General features: G+C 34.3%; 1 protein-coding gene across 2 annotated transcripts in view; it reads left to right on the top strand.

The window, feature by feature from the left end:
• Positions 1–277: 277 nt before the first annotated feature.
• The window catches only part of LOC121407022 (apoptosis-inducing factor 1, mitochondrial-like), a 28,720-nt gene continuing 3,025 nt past the window's right edge, over positions 278–25,972 (top strand). The window contains exons 1-16 of one of the 2 annotated variants that reach the window (XM_041597919.1): positions 278–445; positions 8,925–9,070; positions 10,243–10,399; positions 11,768–11,968; positions 15,237–15,364; positions 16,007–16,137; positions 18,259–18,349; positions 19,099–19,183; positions 19,848–19,924; positions 20,199–20,307; positions 20,769–20,813; positions 21,135–21,197; positions 21,963–22,057; positions 24,379–24,519; positions 25,114–25,256; positions 25,754–25,907. In XM_041597919.1, coding sequence (XP_041453853.1) covers positions 358–445; positions 8,925–9,070; positions 10,243–10,399; positions 11,768–11,968; positions 15,237–15,364; positions 16,007–16,137; positions 18,259–18,349; positions 19,099–19,183; positions 19,848–19,924; positions 20,199–20,307; positions 20,769–20,813; positions 21,135–21,197; positions 21,963–22,057; positions 24,379–24,519; positions 25,114–25,256; positions 25,754–25,907 — 1,854 coding nt within the window. In that variant the 5' untranslated portion in view covers positions 278–357. The remainder of the gene's footprint in view (positions 446–8,924; positions 9,071–10,242; positions 10,400–11,767; positions 11,969–15,236; positions 15,365–16,006; positions 16,138–18,258; positions 18,350–19,098; positions 19,184–19,847; positions 19,925–20,198; positions 20,308–20,768; positions 20,814–21,134; positions 21,198–21,962; positions 22,058–24,378; positions 24,520–25,113; positions 25,257–25,753; positions 25,908–25,972) is intronic. The other variant, XM_041597926.1, reaches the window with a different exon arrangement.

Genomic DNA, 25,972 nt, shown 5'->3' with positions numbered 1-25,972 from the left:
TTTGTGTTTGTCCTTATTTCTGCACTAATGTTTGATTCTGTGAATTTCTATTTTTTGTTATCTTAATTATTTTAAAAATTTCTTTATTTTTAGATATATTTCTGCATTTTAGTTTATTTTCAACGGTACATATATATTTCTCAAATCGGTAATTTTGGCACTTATGGCCGCCCATAGTAGTGTGCATGCTGGGTGTTTGGTAGTCGTGTCGTACAAAATAACAACAGTCCAGGAGGTGGACTAAGGACGACGCTGCACCGGCGCTCGCTGCGCATGCTGCCGATCAACTTTTTCACCTTTGACCTCTTCCGAGTTACCGGCGAATGTTTCTCACGTTTTCCCCTTAAACTGCCCAAAATGTTCCGATGTCGAGCTGCATTGCAGGGTTTTAGACCCTTATCAAGGAGTTTTTCTACATCTTTAAGTAAAGCAAGGCTATCAAATGGTAAATATTAAATCTGAGCGTACGAGCAAGACCGCATATTCACATCATTGAATTGGAAAGAAACTCCAAAATGACATTATCCAGTCCCACCCGTATGATAATAAGTGAGCGATCATTATCTCAGTTATTGGATGGTTAAATTTAAAATAATGTCGAATGCTATTATGAAACAGTAGTTGTATATGAGTGTGTGGTAGGCATACGCTATGGTACAAGTATGAAGAAAGATGATAAGTAATTTCAAATTAAATATCTAAAGCAAATCTTAAAAAAAAATAGAACAAAGTCAAGTTCGGTTCAGACGAAGAGATCGAGGTCGACAACAGACAACAGGATTACCTCACCTTGTAACATGATGATGATGAAAGACTAAAAAGAATAGTCAAGAGACAAGACAAGATATGAAAGTCATGATTTTTATTGATAGATCAAGAAAAAGATGCTGGCCTGAATTTGATGGATCATATTATATTTGAGAATTAAGATAAGTAGAGGAGAACTTTAACATAATAAAGAGAAAAGAAGAAGTTAGAATTAGATGAAAAGAAGAAAGCATGAAAAAGAGTCAAGTAAAAGTAAGGAGAAAAAGAATTAGAAGGGAGGGGATGAGAAGGAAAATGAGTAGGAGAGGAAAAAAGAAAGAGGGAATGTTATGTGAAGTCAAACTTGGAATGAAATCATTCAAATTTTACACTTTTCAGAATATGTTCGAATACATGCCTTGAAATTCCCACTCTTGGTGTATGGTGCTCGGTCGGTGGTGTAGCTGGGGGGCACGTGCCCCCTCCCCTCCTGAAAAAAATTGGCAGAGCAAAAAAAAAGGAAAAAGGGAGAAAGAAGGAAAGAAAAAAAGGAAAAGAAGAAGAAAGACAAGAAAAAAGAAGAAGAGGAAAGTAAACGGAGGAAGACGAGTGAATGTGAGGGGAAGACTTGCAAAAAAAAAAAATCTTTCATTTTACTGTATAAAATTTTTGCTTGCGCTTCGCACCAGAATTGCTTGTTCGATGAGATTCATATCTTGCTCAATAGGCTGATATTGAAGTTTTGAAGTCAATATACAAAACATATTTCAGCTCGGACATCAAGCTTTTATTATTATTTTTTTCATTTACAAATTTAAGTGCTCGGTAAAATGTCCGTTTTACAGTCTACATATCATTTTAAGCTCACGCTGCATGGTCACATTGTTTGATTTGCCAAGTTCCTATTGTCTACGTGTATTCCATAATGTTCCAATAAATGTTCCAAGAAACAAATGTATTCAGAATGCCCAGATTCTAGGTCTAAATCTAAAACATGCGCTATAGCCGGCATGTTCTTTATTTACTTAAATTATCCAGTTTCACATCAGAATATCAATTATGGTCTGCTCGCGCTTCACGATCGCATTATTAATGATAGTATGATACCCAATTAACTATATCCTATTAATGATTTACAAAATATGAATAGAGTGTCCCGCTTTTAGGTCTAAAATCTCAATTTTGTTCATCTCGCGCTTCGTACTGAATTGTTACATACCTATCCCATTTATTAATACAGAAAGTGCTTAGAATCAACGTTCTCGCCAGTGTAGAACACACGCGTCGCATGCGACACACGCAAATTCCACAAGCTCCTGGTGCGTCACGCGCAAAAAGTGAGCGACACGGGCAAAAAAAAAATTATAAAAAGTGAGGGAAAATCATCGAAAATAATTGTTGCATCATTCATCATCAATCCTCAAAAATATAGAATGTTTCAGAATCATTTCGGCAACAGACATACTACGATCTTATCACTTGACCGGATAATATCCATGCATAGACACTGGCGCATTTCCACTTCCAGCCGGCTAGCCAGCCACCCAGCCACGCTAGCTTTGCCAGCCCGCTGGCGCGGGTAGCTAGCTGAGCCAGAGCCGGACCTGCACGCAATGTTTGGAACTGAATTGTCCGCGATGCGACGTAACTTCATTTTTACATGATACCGTATTCTGATAACTTTCAAGAAATTTTGATTTTAAAATGAATTGTTCCATATAATTTTCCTGGTAATTACTTGCTAAGTATATTCTTAACGTTCATTCTCAATTTCTGCTGTCATGTAACAACGAAATAATTGTTGAAATTCTTGGATGTATGAACTGTAATAGGCTTGGCCGGCCAGCGACGTGCGTATGGCAAGCTATTTTAACATTTTCTGATATCAAAAATTATTAGATTTATTGATATCAAGAATTAATTTCTTGAATTCATTTCTTGATATCAAGAACTCATTTCTTGATATCATAAAACGATTTCTTGATATCAAGAAATTAATTCTTGATACCAAAAAACATTTATTTTTATATCAAGAATTAATTTCTAACTTGATATCAAGAATTCATTACTGATTAATAATCAGAATGATTTTTTTGCAATAAATTGACGATCGAATTCAGAAATGAATTCTTGATATCAAAGATTCATTTCTTGTGATATCAAGAATACATTTCTTGATATAAAAAAATAATTTCTGGATATCAAGAATTCATTTCTTTAAAAAAATCAGATTGATTTTTTGCAATACATTGACGCTCGAAATCAGAAATGAAAATGAATTCTTGATATCAAGAATTGATTCCTGAATAAATATCAGAATGATATTCTTGATATCAAGAATTAATTTCTGAATAAAAATCAGAATTATTTCTTGCAATATATTGATGCACGAAATCAGAAATGAAAATGAAGACCTTGATATCAAGAATTAATTTCTTGATATCAATAATTCATTTGTGAATAAAAATCAGAATGATTTCTTGCAATATATTGATGCATGCACAAAATCAGAAATGAAAATGAAGATCTTGATATCAAGAATTTCTGATTGAAAATCAGAATGATTTCTTGCAATACATTGACCCTCGAAATCAGAAATGAATTCTTAATATCAAGAAATTAATTCTTGATATTAGAAAATGTGAATGAATGTTAAAACGGTTTGCGATATACATGTGGATGATTTTGTGAAAGGAAAAAAGCGAGATCCCGGGAGCGAGATGTTAATGTTATTTGTATGACAGCTAATTGCTGGATTCACCATTTATTTTTCATTCTTTCATCTAAAACAGACTATAATTTCTTGTATTGTTTTTCACATGTGTGTACAGTTCTATTGATTGATGTTCTAGGGGGGGGGGGGGGGTGGCGTGAGATCGATGTTTAGGTATTTTTAATCGATATGTCATGCCAACTCCCCCGCCCCTAGATCCTGCATCGTACAGATCAGAAATATGCCTAAGACTTTGCAACATCTCTCTAAAGGGAATTTGAATTGCAAAATGATGAAAATGGTCAACACATTTTCGAAGTCTCAACCTGAAAAAAAATAAAGCATGGTAAAAATGAATAAGTGATTTTGTATATTTCCAATATTTCCCAACTGAAAATTAACTTACTGAAAACACACGTTCGTGATACGTAGGTGTCATTTTCAAGTGACCAAACATTAAAGCGGGAGTTCACCCTGACAAAAAGTTTATTGTAAACATAGCAGAACTTAAACATAATGATAAGCATTGATGAAAGTTTTACGAAAATCCATCAAAGACTTTAAAAGTTATTAGAATTTGTATAATTTTTGTTGTTATTTGTATAGTCGCTGATTGAAAAAAAAATCAATGAAATGTCCGTCACCACCCAAAGCAATCGCTCTCATGGCTCATGTTTTAAAATGACCTCAGTGGCTGCCCAAATGATACCCAAGAGAAACGATTTTCATCTCATGTTTACCTGATTTAATGGTTCAGCAAATCTTGGCAGATTATCTAAATTTGTTGTCGAGTGTCCTGATGACAGATCGAGCCCAGCTGCTTCACCCAAGGTATTACGCAATGTACCTTATATGACGAAGGAGGTATCACTTGCTTTGGCTGTAGCTTCATTTTTTTATTTCTTAAAGAGTTCATAGCAAAAGCCTAAAGGTATATAAAATATATTTTAACTCGTTAGGACCTCAAAATTTTTTAAAACATTCCTAATGGATCGTTCATTAATCTGACATTTTTGTGACTTCTATTTCGTTTTATTTTCTTTCCCGCGGTTGTCAGAAAAATGCGTGATTTATATTTATTTTTGGAGAACGGGAGTCCGTACCGAAAGGTATATTAAATATATTTTAATTCATCAACACATCAAAACAATGTTAAAACATGTCCTGATAGATTGTTCATTAATCTAAAATGTTTGTGACTTTTGTTCTTTTATTTTCATTTCCACTGTTGTCAGAAAATTGCGTGCTGTATATTTCTTCTCGGAGAACGGGAGTCTGTAACGAAATGTATATCAAATATATTTTAAATCATTAACACCTTAAAACAATGTTAAAACATGTCCTGAGATAGATTGTTCATTAATCTTAGATGTTTGTGACTTCTGTTCTTTTATTTTCATTTCCGCTGTTGTCAGAATAAATGTGTGAATTTTATTTCTGAGAGAGTTCAAAGCGAAAGGTATATAAAATATATTTAAACTCGTTAGGACCTCAAAACAATTTTAAAAAACATACCTTATCGATCGTTCATTAATCTGAGTGACTTCTATTTTGTTTTATTTTCCTTCCCGCGGTTGTCAGAAAAATGCGTGATTTATATTTATTTTTGGAAAACGGGAGTACATAACAAAAGGCATATCAAATATATTTTAACTCAAACACCTCAAAACAATGTTAAAACATGTCCTGATAGATGCGTGATTTATATTTCCTTTCGGGGAACGGGAGTCCGTACTGAAAGATATATCAAATATATTTTAATTCATTAACACCTCAAAACAATGTTAAAACATGTCCCGATAGATCGTTCATTAAACTTAGATGTTTGTGACTTCTGTTCTTTTATTTTCAATTCCGCTGTTGTCAGAATAAATGTGTGATTTTTATTTCTGAGAGTTCAAAACGAAAGGTATATGAAATATATTTTAACTCGTTAGGACCTCAAAACAATTTTACAACATACCTAATCGATCGTTCATTAATCTGAGATGTTTGTGACTTCTAATTTGTCTTATTTTCTTTCCCGCGGTTGTCAGAAAAATGCGTGATTTATATTTATTTTTGGAGAACGGGAGTCCATAACGAAAGGCATCTCAAACACCTCAAAACAATGTTAAAACATGTTCTGATAGATGCGTGATTTATATTTCCTCTCGGAGAACGGGAGTCCGTACTGAAAGATATATCAAATATATTTTAATTCATTAACACCTCAAAACAATGTTAAAACATGTCCCGATAGATCGTTCATTAAACTTAGATGTTTGTGACTTCTGTTCTTTTATTTTCAATTCCGCTGTTGTCAGAATAAATGTGTGATTTTTATTTCTTAGAGAGTTCAAAACGAAAGGTATATAACATATATCTTACATGTAACTCGTAAGGACATCAAAACAATTTTAAAACATACCTAATCGATCGTTCATTAATCTGAGCTTTTGTGACTTCTATTTTGTTTTATTTTCTTTCCCGCGGTTGTCAGAAAAATGCGTGATTTATATTTATTTTTGGAAAACGGGAGTACATAACAAAAGGCATATCAAATATATTTTAACTCAAACACCTCAAAACAATGTTAAAACATGTCCTGATAGATGCGTGATTTATATTTCCTTTCGGGGAACGGGAGTCCGTACTGAAAGATATATCAAATATATTTTAATTCATTAACACCTCAAAACAATGTTAAAACATGTCCCGATAGATCGTTCATTAAACTTAGATGTTTGTGACTTCTGTTCTTTTATTTTCAATTCCGCTGTTGTCAGAATAAATGTGTGATTTTTATTTCTGAGAGTTTAAAACGAAAGGTATATGAAATATATTTTAACTCGTTAGGACCTCAAAAAAATTTTACAACATACCTAATCGATCGTTCATTAATCTGAGATGTTTGTGACTTCTAATTTGTCTTATTTTCTTTCCCGCGGTTGTCAGAAAAATGCGTGATTTATATTTATTTTTGGAGAACGGGAGTCCATATATAACGAAAGGCATCTCAAACACCTCAAAACAATGTTAAAACATGTTCTGATAGATGCGTGATTTATATTTCCTCTCGGAGAACGGGAGTCCGTACTGAAAGATATATCAAATATATTTTAATTCATTAACACCTCAAAACAATGTTAAAACATGTCCCGATAGATCGTTCAATGAACTTAGATGTTTGTGACTTCTGTTCTTTTATTTTCAATTCCGCTGTTGTCAGAATAAATGTGTGATTTTTATTCTTAGAGAGTTCATAGCGAAAGGTATATAAAATATATTTTAACTCGTTAGGACCTCAAAACAATTTTAAAACATTTCTAATAGATCGTTCATTAATCTGAGATATTTGTGACTTCTATTTTCTTTTATTTTTCTTTCCCGCGGTTGTCAGAAAAATGCGTGATTTATATTTACTCTTGGAGAACGGGAGTCCGTAACGAAAGGCATATCAAATATATTTCAACTCAAGCACCTCAAAACAATGTTAAAACATGTCCTGATAGATGCGTGATTTATTTTTCTTCTCAGAGAACGGGAGTCCATAATGAAAGGTATTTCAAATATATTTTAAGTCAATACAGCTCAAAACACTTTAAAACATTTCCAGACAAAAAGACCCATACACATGATACATTTTTAGATAAACAGCAACTTAACATTTCAACATTTTGCCGATATCAACTCTAAGTTAGGTATTGGTGTGCGCCGCCGATTAGAACAATATTACAGTGAACTTCGCGGATTGGCAATGAAACTTGACTTTACCGGGATCAAATCATCAAAGCACATGTGAAAATCAAAACATCACGTGTAAAATCGGCCACCACCGAATTGGCGGGTTTGCGACACGCGTAAGAAAAATCCTGGCGAGAACGCTGCTTAGAATTATAAGTTTTTAGGTCGGAATGTCAAAAAATTTGCTCGCACTTCGCGCTCGCATTATTTAAATATATACCGTCTTCGTGGGTAACTGTAAGCAGTCCTTAACAGGTCCCTTTTTGATAATGCTAGCACAGTTAATAAAAATTTCTGCTCGCGCTTGGCGTTCGCAGTAACCATCTAGTTACATACAAATCTTGTTCAGGATCACACATAACATTTCCCAGAATATTAAATTATCAGAACAAAATACATGAAAGTAAAAAAATAATCGCTCGCACTCTTTATAAGGCTTATAAGATTATTTCATGTTTATGTTGTTTTATAAGAATAAACTAAGAAGTGACTAATCGGGGAAAATATAGGTGAAGATAATTTTGGGCCCCGTCCCCTATTGGCAAAAGTCGGACCCGCCCTTGTGACACATACACACTCACCAAAATAAATGGTGCCCCCCCTGAAAAAGCAAGGACCCCCCAGTGCCCCCCCCCAAGGAAAAAAATCCTAGCTTACGCCACTGTGCTCCGTCAGCAATATGCAACATATTTAAGACCTTTTATCCATCTGCTAGACAAGATGTCAACACTGTTTATTTTCATCTTTTCACCTGTGTCAGTTTTTTATATCTGCCGAGAATGTGTATATCATACAATACAATCAGTAGGGGAAGGCGGGGTAAGTTGAGCATAGGGGCAAGTTGAGCCACCAGCCCCAGGCCAATAATGAATGAGTCAGACATTGTGGTGGTGTCATGTATTGATGACCCATAGCGTAACCTCTAACCCCACCACATTGTTTCCAACTTTGAAACAAAAAGTAGTTTTTTAGAGGGGAAAATGTGAATTTCAGCCAAAAAAGTAAAAAAGAGTGTGAAATAGATAAGTGCTTTATAAACACACACGTCTTTAAATATAATAAAGACATGATAACAACATTATTAGTCCAGGTATGGATCTTCATTCTTGTCATAGTCTTTTATATGATGGATGCATAATAAATGTGTGGATACAAAATTATCGCACTAAGTTCGGACTGGGGTAAGTTGAGCCAAACAGCATGGGGTAAGTTGAGCCATGGTAATTCCTATGGTAATGTATCTTAAAAAACAAACAAACCATAAAAGTCGATTTAAATGCAGGCTCAAAGGAGCAAATTGACATGACTGCTCTTTTCCTTTTACAGAATGTTAGTATTTATAGAGAATTAGCAAGTGAAAAGACTTTAAACAAAAAATTGACATGCTGGTTCTCCCCCATACATTTTGTACATAGTTTTTGTGGCTCAAATTACCCCAGAAGGTGGCTCAAACTTACCCCATATATGGGGCAAGTTGAGCCATTTGACATCGGTTTTTTCAAAGGTCACGATGACTTTCAGTGTTGGGGTAGAAAGTTATATATAGGTGGAAAATATTTCAGAAGAATGAAATTTCAAGGCAAGGTACTTATTTCGACAAGATTATTAATCATATCAATTCTAACATGCAAAAAGCAAAAACTGTCACAACTTACCCCGCCTTCCCCTACCCATCAGCCATTTGTTGTGTTGATGTAATTATCTCCTATTTTCCTATGTCTTACTCTAAATATTGTAGGATCCTTGTTTCAACTTCCTCGTCATAAAGTTCTGCAAACCACCACTTCTAGAACTATGGCTCACATAACTACTGAAGGAGTTGGTAAGAATGGAATTTACTGGGCTATTGGTGGAGTTACATTCTTCATTGCCTCAGCTACATTAGTGAGTATATTGCAGAGTATATTATAGTTACAATGTGTTATGTGGGCAATCATGTGGGATGATGTGTACGTGGTGTGGATTGGAAAACTTGGCATTTTAAGAGTTTTAAAGGTCAAGTCCACCTCAGAAAAATGTTGATTTGAATCAATAGAGAAAAATCAGACAAGTACAATGCTGAAGATTTCATCAAAATCGGATGTAAAATAAGAAAGTTATGACATTTCAAAGTTTCGCTTATTTTTAACAAAATAGTTATATGAACGAGCCAGTTACATCCAAATGAGAGAGTTGATGATGTCACTCACTATTTCTTTTGTTTTTTATTGTTTGAATTATACAATATTTCAATTTTTACGAATTTGACGATTGGGACTTCCTTGCCTGAAGCACAAAATGTTAAAATAATGGAATTCCACGTGTTCAGGGAGGAATGAAACTTCATTTCACATGACAATGACGAGAAAATCAAAATATTTCATATTTCACACAATAAAAAACAAAAGAAATAGTGAGTGAATGACATCATCGACTCTCTCATTTGGATGTAGCTGGCTCGTTCATATAACTGTTTTTGTGAAATGAAGCGAAACCTTGAAATGTCATAACTTTCTTATTTTACATCCGATTTTGATGAAATTTTCAGTGTTATGCTTGTTGAATTTTTCTCTTTTTATTCAAATCAAGTTTTTATTGGGGTGGACTTGTCCTTTGAATCATCTGATTTAACTCTCATGTGTAACTTTGCTTCCATTGTTGAATTTTGCCCAAAGAAATAAGATAAGTTTTAAAGCAGTAAATCTTTTTCAGGAAACAGTGTTTGTGTTAGGATGACACTTTTCTTACCATTGACCATATCAACTCTAGTAATGATATAATCACAATCCGTAGAGGAAGCATTTGATTGAACTTTGGAAGTAAGATTTATCGTGATTGTTTCAGCTCTTGATTGAAACTATCAATTGGGTGGGGGTTTTTTTAAAGATATTTTTTTCTCCAGAGACATTGATTTTCATTACCCATAATTTATCTAGTTAGAAGCACCAGAAGAATTAGTCTAGTTTGAGCTTAGATGATATTGGAGTGGTTTGATATCCTTGTATAAAAATTTGATTATCAAAAGAAGTATCCTGTGATATGATATATGCAATTCTTATGTTTTCTGCTATATTTAGGTTCAAACACAAGGTTTAGTAACATGGGGTGGCCCACCTAAGAAAGTAAATTTCAATCTAGCTCCTGCCAGTTCAGCTGAATCTGAAGCCAGCCCTGCCGAGCCTGCAGCCAGTACCGAGGCTGCTCCAGCAGAAGGGGCGGCAACTACAGGTCAAGGTATGTCAGATGTGGGTGGGGGTCTCTATATTTATGTACCTCAACGTTTTCTTTATGTGACATATAAAGCAACAAATCCACTTATTTGAGTGCTCAAGGCATATAAAGAACTAGAAGTAAATAGATGTTTTGAGAAGATTTTTTAAATACTCAAAAGCGAAAGAGGGGAGGCGATTTCACAAAATTGGACATGTATGAGCAAGTTTTATATTAATAAATGTGTATAGAAACATTCTGTTAATAAAGTTTCAAAACAAAAGTTCTTTATCATTTTGCGCAAATTACAGCGGGCTCTGCTTTTTTATAAATGTGTTGAGATGATGCATTCAGATTCTCCTCCAGGTGAGATATAACAACCATTATATGATAATGGAAAAAAAATGGAGATAACTTACTCCAATTCAAAAGTAAAAGAAAGTAGTTGCTGCTAACAATTATTTAATGAGAAAGTCTTTTCAATCACAGATAAATGCCACCATATTATCGTAGATCTAGTTCTTGTACATTGAACTAAATTTGTCTTGGTAAAATCATGAAATCTGAGCTGAAAACCGATAATTCTGATGATCACTAACACAAAAAGGCATATGTGGGACAGTGTATTAATATTGTTTTGAAAAATACCCAACATTTTATCAAATTTCGTGCTTATTTTGCTAATTTCTCAGCAGTTACACATTTTTTATCCAGAGTCATTTGGCACATATTTCTTATTTATATATACAAACACTGGGTTATCATTTTATTGGATTCTGTTTGAACTCATTTTGAAATTGTTACCACAGCTGGTATTTATCTTTAAACTCCTTTTTCCATCTATTGTGTAAACATGCTGCCTTTTTCTGGCTGTTCAATATAACAATATCACTGCTTGCTTGCTTAGCAATGAAAAGAAAAGAAGGCTATATTATGTTCAATACAATCTACTTTAAATTTGGTTTAGATTTTTTTGTGATTGGTTATCTCACTTTCATTTTGTTGCAAGTTCTCTGTACATGACAGCGGAATCTTCATACATGTGTGTGTTCTACACGTATAAGAGGAAGCGTTTAAAATGTGTGTGTCTCATTCAGGATATGATGTCATTCCAAGAGGTTTTTTTTTCTTCCATATCTGAATGTGTTTGAAATTACTAAGCAGAATAATGTTAAGGGAATGTAGTGCCCTGAATAAATGAAAACAAGTTTGCATACTCAGAATTATGTGATACCTTTCTTTGCTGTTTTCCTTTAAGTTTAGTGAGCTTTCTCAAAATTTGCATCATGCAATTTCTTTTTTTTTAATGCTGTTTTTTTTTAAATATAAATTGCATTTTCAATGCTCTGTAAAAAAAGGTACATGTTGCTTGCTATGACATTTTTGGTTTAGATGAGCCAGATTCTAGTTCAGAATCAGCTGTGAGTACTGAAGAACCTGTTGCCGAAGAAACTCCAGTGGCTTCTGGTTCAGAGGAATCTGAAGCTAAAGAAACACAGGTAGTACCTGGTACTGAGGAACCTGCATCTGAAGCAGGTCCTAGTACAGAAGAGCCTGCAATAGAAGATACCCCAGTGGTAGCTGCTGTGGATGGTAGGTCATTAACAGGAGATATGATACCACTTCTTCACCTATATCACCGCCTGTAATGTCACCAACCAAGTACTCAACATGTTTGATCTCCTTTCTACCTTTGTGTGCTATCTGTTCTGTAAGCTTGTATTGTCTGCTATTGGTGTCATTGGGAAGGCAGTGCTTACTCATAAATCTTGCTAACATTCATGACCTAATGAAATACTTATTCTAGGCACCTTAACAAAAGTCTCTGCTGTATGTCTTAGCAAGGCTTCTGCCATATAGGCACTAAGCAGCTTTGGCAATAGCTTTCCCACAATACTCTTTGGTTACAATGAAATGTGAGGATTGATGATGAAAAGATGCTTCCATGATTCCTGTTGGAAATATGCTGCTCTGAATTTTGTTAAGGTTTCCTGTGCAACTGCTCACGTTTCATGCTAAACATTTCTTCACATACCTGCTCCACACAACATAATTATAATCCATATTCTGATACCTCTCTGTTTCTCTTTCAGATTGTAACAGCATCTGTGTTTTTATGTCACTAATTGTTAACTTTATCTTTTACTTCACATGGTTCTATGCTCACACAGTGACATTTGGCCTTCATTCTTTATCTTCAGACCTGGGCCCCGTAACACAAAGCTTAGCAATGATTGTAAAACGTTTTTCTAAGATTGATTCCATTGAGTTCAATGTACAATCAATCGTAAATATCAAGTCTACAATTAATCGCTAACCTTTGAGTTACAGGACCCTGGGGAGCGTTTCATCAACATTTTTGTCCGACAAGTTGTCAGATCTGACACCTTCCCTTTATTTTGATTGACTGGGAGGCACTGTTACTATGGTAACCGTCGGATAAAATTGGACTTGTCGGATAAAACGTCAGACAAGTCCTTTCATGAAATACTCCCCTGATGTGACAACTAGTTGGACACAGTAATACTATGGCAAACATATCACCCTCATGATAATCATTTACAAATGTATTTCTATATATGTAGTTCTTAATCCTTAATCTTGAAAATAGACATTAGTGCCATTTTATTTTCTGTTATTTCATTTCATTCATTTTATGCTGGCATTAAAATGGTGTATGAGCAATGAGTGCAAAATTTCCAAAACTAACTTGACTTTAATATGCATGTATGAGTAATGTCTCATGTATGCAGTTCCTTTACAATTTTGCTTGTCTATTGATTGAATTATTAATTCAGTTTAGTGAAATATTGCATTAAAGCAGTTATTCAAAGTTATCTATATTGAAGTGAATGACAAGAATAGAAAAACAAATCAAAAAGCATTTGTGATGAGGAATACATCTCATTCAAATGACAAAAGGATATAATTGGTATAAGTTATTCCATTTATTATTTTATGAAAGCACCAATAAGTTTTATTTCAAAGTGTTCAAATATAATTGTAAGAATACAAAGTTAAGTTTGGAACTGAATTATTGAATTCAGATTCTGTAATATTATACAATAAAACCATATATGGGCTATTCCACGGTTACTCACGTTACATTTGGAGACACCTTGACTCATACTTGGAGCTGTAACTCCATTATTATTGATAGGAACTAAACATCTCCTTATCACAACAAAGTACACAGTCTGACTATCCTTCATATAAAAACAAAACTTGGGAAATTCTATTATGCTCCTGGCAAATCTTTGGAATGTGTCGGTTACTCACGTTACATGATTTGGACATGCATAAAATGAAAAGTCAACATAAGTGAAAAGTCTCCTCATACAAGGCTTTTATGAAAGTTGATTATATCCATTTCGAAGAAGTATATTAGGGAGACAAACTTTGTATATAATTAAAAAAATAAAGAACACATGGTTTTTACTTGGGGTGCAGATAATATGGTTACTCACGTTACGGTTACTCACGTTACATTTTGTCCATGTATGGTTAACAACACACATATCATTAAAAATTCAATAATGTGTGTAAAATTCATTGCTAGGAACATCTAAAAGAGATTTTTTACCAAAAATTGGAACAATTGGAGCTTTATTAGGGAGTAGGAGGGAAAAGTATGATTTCGCTTACTAATTATGCATAAATTAGCATTATCGCCTAATACCAATTTGCATGAAATAAATTACTGTATAGTATTGTAGATTATGTCCAAGACAACCTGCACGCAAATTTTCGGCGTGATTGTGCGGCCAATGGCCGAGATCTCAAGGGGGGCCTAGGAGCCCCCCCCCTCTCCCCCACCCCAGGGCCATATCAACTCCCAAAATACCCCGGCCTAGATAGGGTTACAGGTAAGGGCATTCAATGTGTTGTTCAAACACTCTTTAAAGTTAGGTTAATCAAAACCAAGTCTTACTAATGCACTCTCGCATCGTGAATACTTCTACTAATATTCATTTTTTTGTGTGATTGTATGACCACTGATATTTTGATGAACAAAGAGTCGCATCAAAGAGATGTACCCTCATTTTGCTTTTTATTAATAAAAAATAACTTCACAACTCACCATGAGACTTAAAACTTGACATCCCACAGAAAATGTTACCGAACTGAATAATTTTTACTGGTTACTCACATTACATGATGGTTACTCACGTTACAAAGTTACTCACGTTACAGTTTTTCTTCATCAATTTTATAAAAAAATTGTACTTTTTAATGATTTTGATAGTCATCACTGTGTCAAAGATTGTTTGAAGGAAGAGAATTTAAAATCCCACCAATTAACTGTGAAGAATTTTTCTCTCAGAAAACAAAGTCATTTTTTTCGGTTACTCACGTTACATCACCTGAGCAGGTTGCAATATTTATTTTTGAATGAGTACTACAAATTTACTTGAAAAGGGGTTGTGTATTTTAAGTAATTTGACTCTTCTAAACTTCAGAAATATATAAAGTGGTATGTTGTTGCAACAACAAAATGGTAATAAGGCATATTTCATTTTTCACTATTTTTCTTGTATTTTGGTACACAATGGAAGACACAACTTTTAACCCTTTTTTTCCAAAGTATACATATGAAAATAAACTTTTTATTTCTTGTTCCTGAAACTATCATGTATGAAGGACTTAAAGTATTAAAAAATTCAAGAAAATATTGAATTTGAATTTTTAAGCTCATGTCCACCAACCTGTGGAATTGCCCATATGCTTCTTTTGGTATAATGCTTCATGCAATGTAGGCTGCAGTTGCATATGTTTTCAGCATTTGTTGAATTTTCCAAGAATTTATTACTATTAATCAGTGACATTCCCCATCTTTTTTTATATAACATTCCCAACATAGCAACACCAGCTGATGTACCAGCACCCCTACCAGAGATCCCAGAGCATGCTACCTACCTTCTGATTGGTGCAGGGACAGCATCGTTTGCTGCTCTCAGGGCGATCAGAGCAAATGACCCTAAAGCAAAGGTAAATGACTATAGATATGACATTCAAATGTACAGGATCGAGGAAATAATTGATCTGTGTTGACACAGATGTGGGTCCCATTTCATGAAGCTGTTCATAATTCACATACAATTTTCTTTAGTACTGATGATATCATGCTAATTTTTTTGTCTTGGTTTAACAAAGTGGTAATGAATTTCCTATAAGCTTATTAACCAGTTGCCAACTGGGACCGTGTGATACCTATACAAAGTCTATTGGATTTAAAGAACTCGGTAGTCAACCGGTTAAGTACAAGTTTGGAAAATTATGAAATTTTCATTCAGATTCTTGTAAACCACTATAATTTTATTATACAAATATCAGCTTTCAACTTCAGATGATGAGAATCAAAATGATTGAGAAGAATTGGTCAACATTTGTGAATGAAGACATCTGTAAAATCATGCATAACTTACAAATAGCCTTATGAAAGGTGGAAGAATTGGATATCTTATCAAATATGGCCATGAGGTTTATGGATGGCATTGGATGAGTTCAATTTGAAGGGATGGGGGAAGAGTTTTAGATAATATTTTGTATATTAAATATGCATTCTGTTAGTTCTCTGTTCGAAAGATGCAATGACATAATGATAATGTTTATTTTTGAATTGTGTATAAGGTATTAGTAATAGGAGATGAAGAAGCCATGCCATACATGAGACCACCCCTATCTAAAGAACTCTGGTTTAGTGATGATAAAGAAGGTGTTGATAATCTCAAGTTCAAGCAATGGAATGGAAAGGAAAAGAGGTGAGTCAATCATGTACTAGTGCTGTTGTCAAGTCTGTATGTCATCAGATTTGTGGTTTCATAGATGCAAGTTGCGCCCTTATGACGTCAGTCATATGTGTCAGTCCCGAGAGATTGGTTATCCACAGTGAACTCAACACCACAAATTGATGTCTTGATTCTCTTTCATTCAAAGTGATTTCAAACACAGTTTTCCCTTGTGGTTCTAATAAGTAAGCCTTATTCTTCCATCCATGTGGGAATCATTGTTTCAGTATTTCTGTAATTGTTCCATTCTTACTTGCACATCGTGCTATCTTGTTTGTCTTATGAAAAAGTGATCAACCCACTAACTTCTCATGATAATGAACAGTGATGGTGCATGGTGATGAAATGTACGAGTCGCATAGTTTAAGGTGTGTTATGGCTTTGAAGGCCAAGTCCACCCCAGCAAAATGTTGATTTGAATAGAGAAAAATCTAACTAGAATAATGCTGGAAATTTCATCAAAATCAGATGTAAAATAAGAAAATTATGACATTTTAAAGTTTTGCCTATTTTTCACAAAACAGTGATACGTGTGCCGGTATGCACAATTCAGTGACATGCAAATGAGACAGTCAATGGTGTCCCTCATTCACAATTTTTTGTTTTTTTATATTATCATACATTATTTCATTTTTTTTGGTCTCACCTGCATAGCAGATCGGAGACTATAGGGGCCGCTTTTCCGACAGCGACTGCGGCGGCGTCAACACCAAATCTTAACCGAAGGTTAAGTTTTTGAAATGACAGCATAACTTCAAAAGTATATGGACTAGTTCATGAAACTTGGCCATAAGGTTAATCAAGTATTACTGAACATCCTTCCTGAGTTTCAAGTCACATGACCAAGGTCAAAGGTCATTTAAGGTCAATGAACTTTGGCCAAGTTGGGGGTATTTGTTGAATTACCATCATAACTTTGAAAGTTTATGGATCTGATTCATTGAACATCCTGTGCGAGTTTCAGGTCACATGACCAAAGTCAAAGGTCATTTAAGGTAATTGTTAGATTGCTGTCATAACTTTCAAAGTTTTGCCTCCGAAGAAGATTCTGCTAGGATCGAAAGCTTAGGCCCCTTTTGACTCTCTTAACTTTCAAAGTTTTTAGATATAGGTGGATATAGGGGTAATCGAGTATCACTGACAAGTCTAAGGTCACATGATCAAGGTCAAATGTCATTTATTGTCAGTGAACGTAGTATTGTATCATTATATGAATGGTGTTTTTTGTGAATAATCATTTTATAGTACTAGTTTTCAAAATCAGCACAGCTGTTATATGGAATCGCACGATGCAGGTGAGACTGCCAGAGGAGCTCCACTTGTTACAGATTTGACGATATGGGCCAACTTGACTGAACCATATAGTATTAAACAATGCCAATTCCACATGTTCAGGGAGGAATTAATTGTTGTTTCACTTGACAGTGAGGAGAATATTGGAATATTTCATATCATTTGCATACCGACCAGGATGTGCATATAACTTTTTTGTGAAATAAAGCAAAAAGTTGAATTGTCGCAACCTTCTTATTTTACATCCGATTTTGATGAAATTTTCAGTGTTATGCTTGTTGGACTTTTCTTTGCCTGGCTCAACCCAGATGGGTGTTTCATAAAGCTGTACGAACGACTGGAACATGTTCTTAGGTCATAACTCAATTACATAGGGATATCACATAGCACAAGAAAGGATCACCAGTCGTGCGTGAAGTCATTCATATCTTACGAACAGCTTTATGAAACACCCCCCAGGTGAGATAAGTAGCCGTCTGTTGAATAGGAAAGAAAATGTATCATTAAATTAGATTTTGCTTGTGTACACTTGGGATAAAATTAGAAATAAATTGATACAACATGCTCTAAAATGCAAAATGTCTTGATTTCTTTGTAATTTTACTGACCATGAAGGGCAGAGATTCATAGCTAATAACAATTATGTATCGTATTGTAATGAGTTGCACTGCTAATTTGTTGAGCAATGGCCTCATAATAAGATAACCAAGTTTCACAAATATGCATTCAGTAAGCATTGATTGTCAGTACTAAATCCTCAGCAACCATTTGGAAACAATTGGTCTGTCCTTTTTTTTTCAGCATTTTCTTTGAGCCAGATGCATTTTACTGCAAACCATCTGAGCTACCAACAAAGGAGAATGGAGGAGTCGCGGTACTCAAAGGGCACAAGGTAATGTTCCCTCAAAGTTTTGTTTATACTATACATGTATTATGAGCTGCAATGTGTTGTATTGACTTAACCATGTTAACAAAACTAATCAGATATTAAACATGCATGTTTATTCATAAACTTGATAATTATATTTAATTTTGAAGACTTGAATTTAAATTTAATGATTTGTTGTTGTTGTTGTTATCTTGGGTTTTAAGGCGCGTGTCATTCAGATATGAATATTTACGCCTTTGATAAATGTGTCGTTTTTGTGGTTATAAAAATTTGATGCATTATGGATCAGCGCTGCTTTAAGTAAATTTGTATGAGAACGTGAAAGGCAGTTCATCACAAATCAATGGTTGTTTGAATAGTATTTTCTGGCCAACCTGGTTCAGTAATTTGAACGGGCTATTCAGCATGCGCATGGTTGCTAATAAAAGCAAACACTGCCTAAGCTCCCCCAATACCCAACCAAGACTAGTCTTCATCAAAAACTTGTTTTTATTTTTCAGTTATAAATTTGAAACAGGTACTGTCAGTTATAAAAGAACTTCAACTTTAGGACCATTTTGTTTTGCAATAATATAAAACTTGGGTTTGAATGCATCTCTTAAAACTCAAATTTTCCTCTTTTTCATTTGGCTTGAAACAAGTTAAGCTTCATATCCATAATTGGGAGCACTCGAAAATCTATTCATATCAATAAATCAAATTCAAAGTGGGAAATATGATATTCTTTGATTTTGATCATTTTTAACATACAGGTCAAGGGGCTCAATGTTCAGAAAAAGAAAGCAACGTTGGAAGATGGATCAGTCATTTCATTTGACAAGTGCCTTATTGCTACAGGTAAGGGAGCTCATCTAATAAAGAGTTATGATAAATTCAAATCAAACTCAAATTATGATTGATCAAAATTTGTGGAGTTTAGAGATAGGACTTTAAGATGAGGGTTAATATGAGTTACATTTTAATTTATTGCAACTTTAAGATCGGGTCGATTTTCTGTTTGAGCCTGTATTGTGAACTTTAGTTCAACTCAGATCAAGGTCTAAGACCTGGTTTAAAATATGATATCAAGATGTGACATGAATCAGTAACAGAATGTTTGATGGCTGATTTAGTCACAAAACAAGAGGGATAGTAAGAAAGACACAATATTGATAGAGTTTTGTCTTGATGAGTTAAAGCATGTACACACATTGAATGTCATGACCTATGGAAAGTGTTTCACAATCAAATGTCAGTTATATTTGTGGTTCAATTGCTAGTTGCATATGTATGTATCACTTCACCATGACAGTAATACATATGATATGATTATGGTTATTTTGCCTTACAGTCAAATGCAGAGAGTACTAAAATAGATACTAAATATATTTTTGAGCCTCAACCAACTTCGAAATTTATGCATCCATGTTTTTGTCAACTCATTTTTTCCAACTCATTATTTGGGTGATATACTAGTGCCTTTATGTTGATATAACAAACCGGTTGGGATTTTTGCTTACAGGTGGTGTTCCAAGGAATCTTGCTTCAATAGAAAAGGCTGGGTCAGAGGTCATGGAGAGGACAACACTTTTCAGAAATGTAAGTATTGGCTACATCAGAAACCTAATAATTGGAAACAGCTTAACATTGTTTTAGAATATTCATGAAATATTAAAGCATCATAAAATCATTGATCTCTATTCTTGATAGATGAACAATATTGCTATAAAACTTTAGAAGGAACAGTTGAATGTCTCTGACATTTTATAGGTGATTGAATTGTGAGTCAATGTACTTTTTATCCAAGCTCAAAATCCAAGCCCAATACACTAAACATGCAATTATTCCTTTGTTTTTTGTTATTTTGTGTCAGATTAATGACTTCAAATCTTTAGATAAAGTGACTCAGGATGCTAAGTCTGTTGCTATCATTGGAGGTGGTTTCTTGGGGAGTGAGCTGGCCTGTGCTCTTGGCAAGAGAGGTAATTTTCCCCCACTGCCCCATAAAATAACTGAATAACTGCTATGCATTAATCATTATGTTGAAATGATACATCACACATTTCATAGATTTCTGATGTATTATTCAAACATTATGTAAACTATATTAAAATGCTTGTTAAACTAGTCTTGCATATCTGTAATGATATGATTAATAAATTTCTAAATATGACATCTTCTCTATTCTTTTGACATTTAGAATAGTAAATCTTATTTTGATTTTAGGTTAGAAAAAAAATAAAGTGGGAGATAATAAAGTCCTGATAAACGAGATGTAGCTATTGATTCTTTAATATTATCTAAACGTAACAAAGATAGAGACATAACAAAAGTAGTACTTATCACAACACTACACAATTAACCTTTGATGTTGCAGTGGTTCTCTGATATTATTATTAACTTTTTATTTGAAAATTAATGTATTATTTCTTTTGCTTTTCAGGAAAAGAGACTGGAATGAAAGTCATGCAATTTTTCCCTGAAGCTGGTAAGACTATATTTTTTTGCATTTATTTTAGGGAATCGTGCAGTACCAAGTTGTACAATTCGTTTTACTACAATTACAATCTCTTGACTTTTAATATTATTTTTCATGACTTCTGCAAGTCCACCATTGCAAAATGTCTGGTACTTCATTTATAATCATTACTGCCAATGAAACCAATAAAAACTGGAAATTATGTTCTTAATTATCAAAAATAATCATTACCCCCCAAAAAGAATGCTCTTATCCAGGAATATGATTAAATGATACAAGATATGAAACAATTATTTTGTCATTTTGATGGATGTTATTTCCTTATTGTAGGAAACATGGGCAGAGTGCTTCCAGAGTACCTCAGCAAATGGACAACAAATAAAGTTTCAAATGGTAAGTCATGACTATTTTAATGCTTATTTCTTCTCCATGATATGTAATGGTCCCATCTAATTAATACTGGTGAAATACCATTGGATAATGCACACCAATATGATTTCTAGTGCTATGTGATCTACAATATAAAAGACACAAAAATATATCTAACTAGCTGGTTTCTGTAAGCAACCTACACATTGGTAATTAATATTGAGCTGGGCAAAAGCCTTTCATGTATCTTGCAAACAATGCGGGAGGGGGTTACAAAATGCGGACAGAAAGATGAGGTGTGCGTGTCATACTGTACCTTAGGCCAGGGGGGCGTTTCAGGAAAGGACTTGTTAGATGTTTTATGTGGAGCATTGTGGCCCAGTGGATTAGTCTTTGGACTTTGAAACGGGGTCGTGGGTTCGAATTCCAGCCATGGCGTAATTTCCTTCAGCCAGAAATTTATCCACATTGTGCTGCACTCGACCCAGGTGAGGTATATGGTTACCTGGCAGGAATTTATTCCTTGAAATGCCACCGCGCTGTAAAAGGCTGCAGGGCTAAAGCCAGGGTAATAAAATCCAATAAGCGCATAGCGACGCATTTGGCAGTGATATGGGCTTCATAAGCAGGTTAGTATTATTATTATTATCTGACAGTTACCATGAGAACTATGCTTATCAGCCATTGAAAATCAAGGAAAGTCATCAGATCACAAATTTTGATGAAACGCTCTCCCAAAATATGACTAATCCTTTCAAATGTTTTCATTTATATTTGTTTATCTTTCAGAGGGTGTTGAAGTTCATTCAGATATGTTTCTAAAGAATGTGTCTTTCAATGGTGATTCCAAGCAAGTTGAGCTACAGTTCAGTAACGGTGATAAGGTAAGTTCATCACATCATTGTTTTGTAATTTCAGTGCTTCTAACTTTGTTCATTACATATTTATTTATGATGTTTTTTTTAAAGATTTTTATAGCAGGTTGACTTACTACAGGCAGACTTTGATTATATTATGATACATGATTACATGTTTATTTGAATTGAATTTTGAATTTCACTCTACTGATTCAGTGTTTACTGACCTTTTGTGTGATTTGATTTAGAGTCATATCTACACTCCCAGAGATGCCAACCAGTACGATTTTATCGTATTTAGTACGATAAAACAAGTAAATTACGACAGTACGATTTTGGCCTTCAGAAATACGATTTCCTGACTTTCTGTCATAGTCCTGTTTTTGTCCCATATATGTGTGTTGTGTATGTATGCGCCCGCCCGTGAGTGAGCAGTGAAGCCATATCATACATGTAATTTAAATATCTGAAAAGCCAATATCAAGTAACTTTCAATTTACGATAAGCACAGTTTCAAATTTGCCAAGTGCGTCTTTTTTTCAGTACCATAAAAAGTGAGCTACGTCCGTCTTTTTTTTCCTGTAATACATGTACGCGCGTGCTTCCAGTAGTGGTAACAGTTTTTCTCTGCTTCACCATGTGCAATTTCTAATGCACACATTTCCAGTCAGGATATCACAATTCTGTGATATAGTAATTTGAATTGCACAGGAGATAAATCCCTGCTCACAACACAGGATATGTGAGTCTTGTATCCTCACAGTCGCCGACTTTGCTTGTCAAAACAGAGCCTTATTAATCCAAATCAATAGTTGTGAATTATAGCTTTTAATTTCTTTCTTGGTGAGGGGTAAATATCAGACAATAAATCATCAAACAAGGCTCCATCTAAAAAAAATAGGACGCCGTGCACGTGAGTGTGGTACTTGGATGCTGTTAGCTAGCCAGTTTGAGCTCATATTCTCTGCCAGAGCTCTGGGTGAGAATTCTATCAGTAATGGCCTAAGTGATGGTGATTTTCTGTTTAGATTTCATGTTAATTTTTGAAAACTGTAAAAAACTGTAAAAAAGCTTCATGATTTCTTAATTGTGATAAATATTTAAGTTATTAATGAATACATTTTTACAGAATTTAGACTCTCCCAGAATGAAAGGCATTTTCTGTGAAGATCTGCGTTTTCAAATAACTTGTGAAAAACTTTAGGTACATGATCCTACAATACATGTACATTTAAAAATTTACATGTAGCCTGTGGCTATGTGCTGGAATTTGAATAGACTGAGTTAGATATTGATTTAATTTCTTCATTTCTTTAACATAATATATATGAAATCTAAGTGCACCTCACAGTCACAATCATACACAAATACTCACCCACACCCGTGATTCTAACCATGAAAAAAAACATTAATTTTTTTTTGGTAAATTTATTATTTGATCTGAAAAGGCTGAATTCTCTCTTTTTTATGTTTATTTTATTCATTTATTTAGATTTTTTTTTGGGGGGAGTTCATTGTTTGTGGTTCATTAAAGATGAAAAGTAAATAAGCCCATGTAAAGGGGATGTGGAGTGAGGGTGTGAAAACACACTTAAACATTTAAATCTGATTTCTTAGTGGTTTGAATAAGCCTATTACTTAGCATGCTATTTCTGTACTAATTGAAAAATTGCAGGCGCTGCGCTTACTATAAACAAATTTGGAGTGTGGTTCACAGTTATATTCTTTTTTTTTTTAATTGCCCCTGGTTCCAGAAAATAGTCCCCGGTTCCTGTAAAAAGCTCGCGAGCCGGGGCAATTTTAAAAAAAAAAAAAAATTGCCCCCGGCCTGCAGCTGCTTAATTCAAGGCTTGCACTGGTCATATTGAGTTTTCATGAAAATCTGATTTTTCACTAAAAAATATGATTTTTGAGGATATTCAGTCTGATTTTTTGTGTCAAGAGGTAGGCATATCTGCACTCCTATTGATTGCTTCCTTACATTTATCTCTGTTCTTACCATTTCTCCTTTTTCTACTATGAGATAAAGTTGTTACTTGCTGTTGTTAAACCACTATACTCTGTGTCTGCTGCTCCAAAATACTTCATCCCTACAGAGCCTGTACATGCTCTTTCTTTCTGTAGATGTATTCCAAATTTGCACGTATTCAGCATATTTGCAAGTTTTTTATTCAAGAATTTAGTTTTGCTTATACATGTATATTATGAATTGAGCCTAGTAGCACTTTTGAAGTGCTAATGTAAGCATCAATGTTTGAAAAGAAACTGCTCTTACAGTTTCATTATCTTCTCAATCCATATTATAACTTTTTGTAATTTTCTTAATCTACTTTTCTTCAATATAACAGGTAGATGCTGACCATGTGGTAGTAGCAGTAGGACTTGAACCCAATGTTGGTCTTGCAGAGAGCTCAGGGTTAGAGGTTGATGATAAGTTTGGAGGTTACAGGGTCAATGCTGAGTTAGAAGCTCGAAGAGATGTGTGGGTGGTAAGTGGAATAATCTTTCTTTCACATTACTTAAATATAACAAATATGTAAGAACAAAAAGCAACATTAATTATATTCAGGTATTTGAAAAAAAAATCATAAATCATTTGAAGTTGTGAGATCATGAACATAGTGAAGACTTATAATTTTAGAATGTTCAGAAAGAGAATTGTTTCCAGTTGTTTAGTTTGCTGATGCTTGTGGATACTAATGTCAAGACGTTTTCTTATCAAGGAATAATAATCTTTGTATCACATTAATTTTATATGATCTTATGTGACTGCGATACATGTGTGTTTTGTGTAGCATCTTTTTTAGGGTTGTGCAAAACTTTAATGAAATTGTTATCCTAATGACTGAAACCGATACTAAAATTTATAAAGTAAAATTATTCCCTGTTAACAGTAGTCTGATGTAATCTATCATGCAGACTCACCTTGAAAAATCTTTCAGTTAATTTGTTATGTAAGAGCTTGTAACCCTGAACGGGATGCCTCGGACTTCAGTGGTGACTTAATGACCTGTGGCTATTTTTCAGAGGGGAATATCATGCCTGTGTAATGGAAAGCACTTTCTCTCTTGTACCCTTGATAGGCTGGTGATGCATCATGTTTCTATGACATCAAGCTTGGTCGTCGTCGTGTAGAGCATCATGATCATGCTGTAGTTAGTGGAAGACTAGCAGGAGAGAATATGACTGGTGCTGCTAAACCATACTGGCATCAATCAATGTTCTGGTGAGATTGTCATCCTTTTTAGGGCCCTGTTGCATAAAAGTTACTAGTATCGTAAGTCTGCCATTCACTGGTAACTACATGGTAAGGATGATCAGTATCCAATCAAAATCAAATTACCATCAGAAGTTAGCAATAATAGTAATTTTTATGCAACAGGGCCCAGAACCGACTCAGGGATGTTTTCTTACGTATAATGTTAGATTGCTTTTAAAGAAACATGAGCTCTCTAAGAATATAAGATTGTTTTGTGAGGTTCTGTTTTTTATGTTCACTTGTGTCTGTGGGGAAATGCGAACTTAATTTTTCAAAATTGTGCTGTTAAAAAATTGATAGAAGAAAAATCATTGTACGACTAAAGGTTTACAAATTAATCAACAATATTTTTTTCAATTTGAAAGTGAAAAACACTGTACTTCCACTATGAAGTTTGGTATACCAATTCTGGTAACCGTTCACTTCATTTGTTGTGAAGATTTGCTTGTTTTGATCTTTTTCAGGAGTGATTTAGGTCCAGATGTTGGGTATGAAGCCATTGGCATTGTTGATTCTAGTTTACCAACCTTTGGTGTATTTGCTAAGGCTACAGCAGAGGATACACCTAAAGCAGTGGTAGAAGCTACCGGAGAAGGAATACGATCAGAAACAGAACAGGTACAACATTCATTGTATTATTCTCATAAACATATGGAACCTATTTTTAGAAATATGTATACCCA

Source organism: Lytechinus variegatus, chromosome 1 (assembly GCF_018143015.1).
Source record: "Lytechinus variegatus isolate NC3 chromosome 1, Lvar_3.0, whole genome shotgun sequence".
Classification (NCBI taxonomy): domain Eukaryota; kingdom Metazoa; phylum Echinodermata; class Echinoidea; order Temnopleuroida; family Toxopneustidae; genus Lytechinus; species Lytechinus variegatus.
The sequence above is the reverse complement of the archived record's forward strand: the minus strand, read 5'-3'. Positions and strand labels throughout refer to the sequence as shown.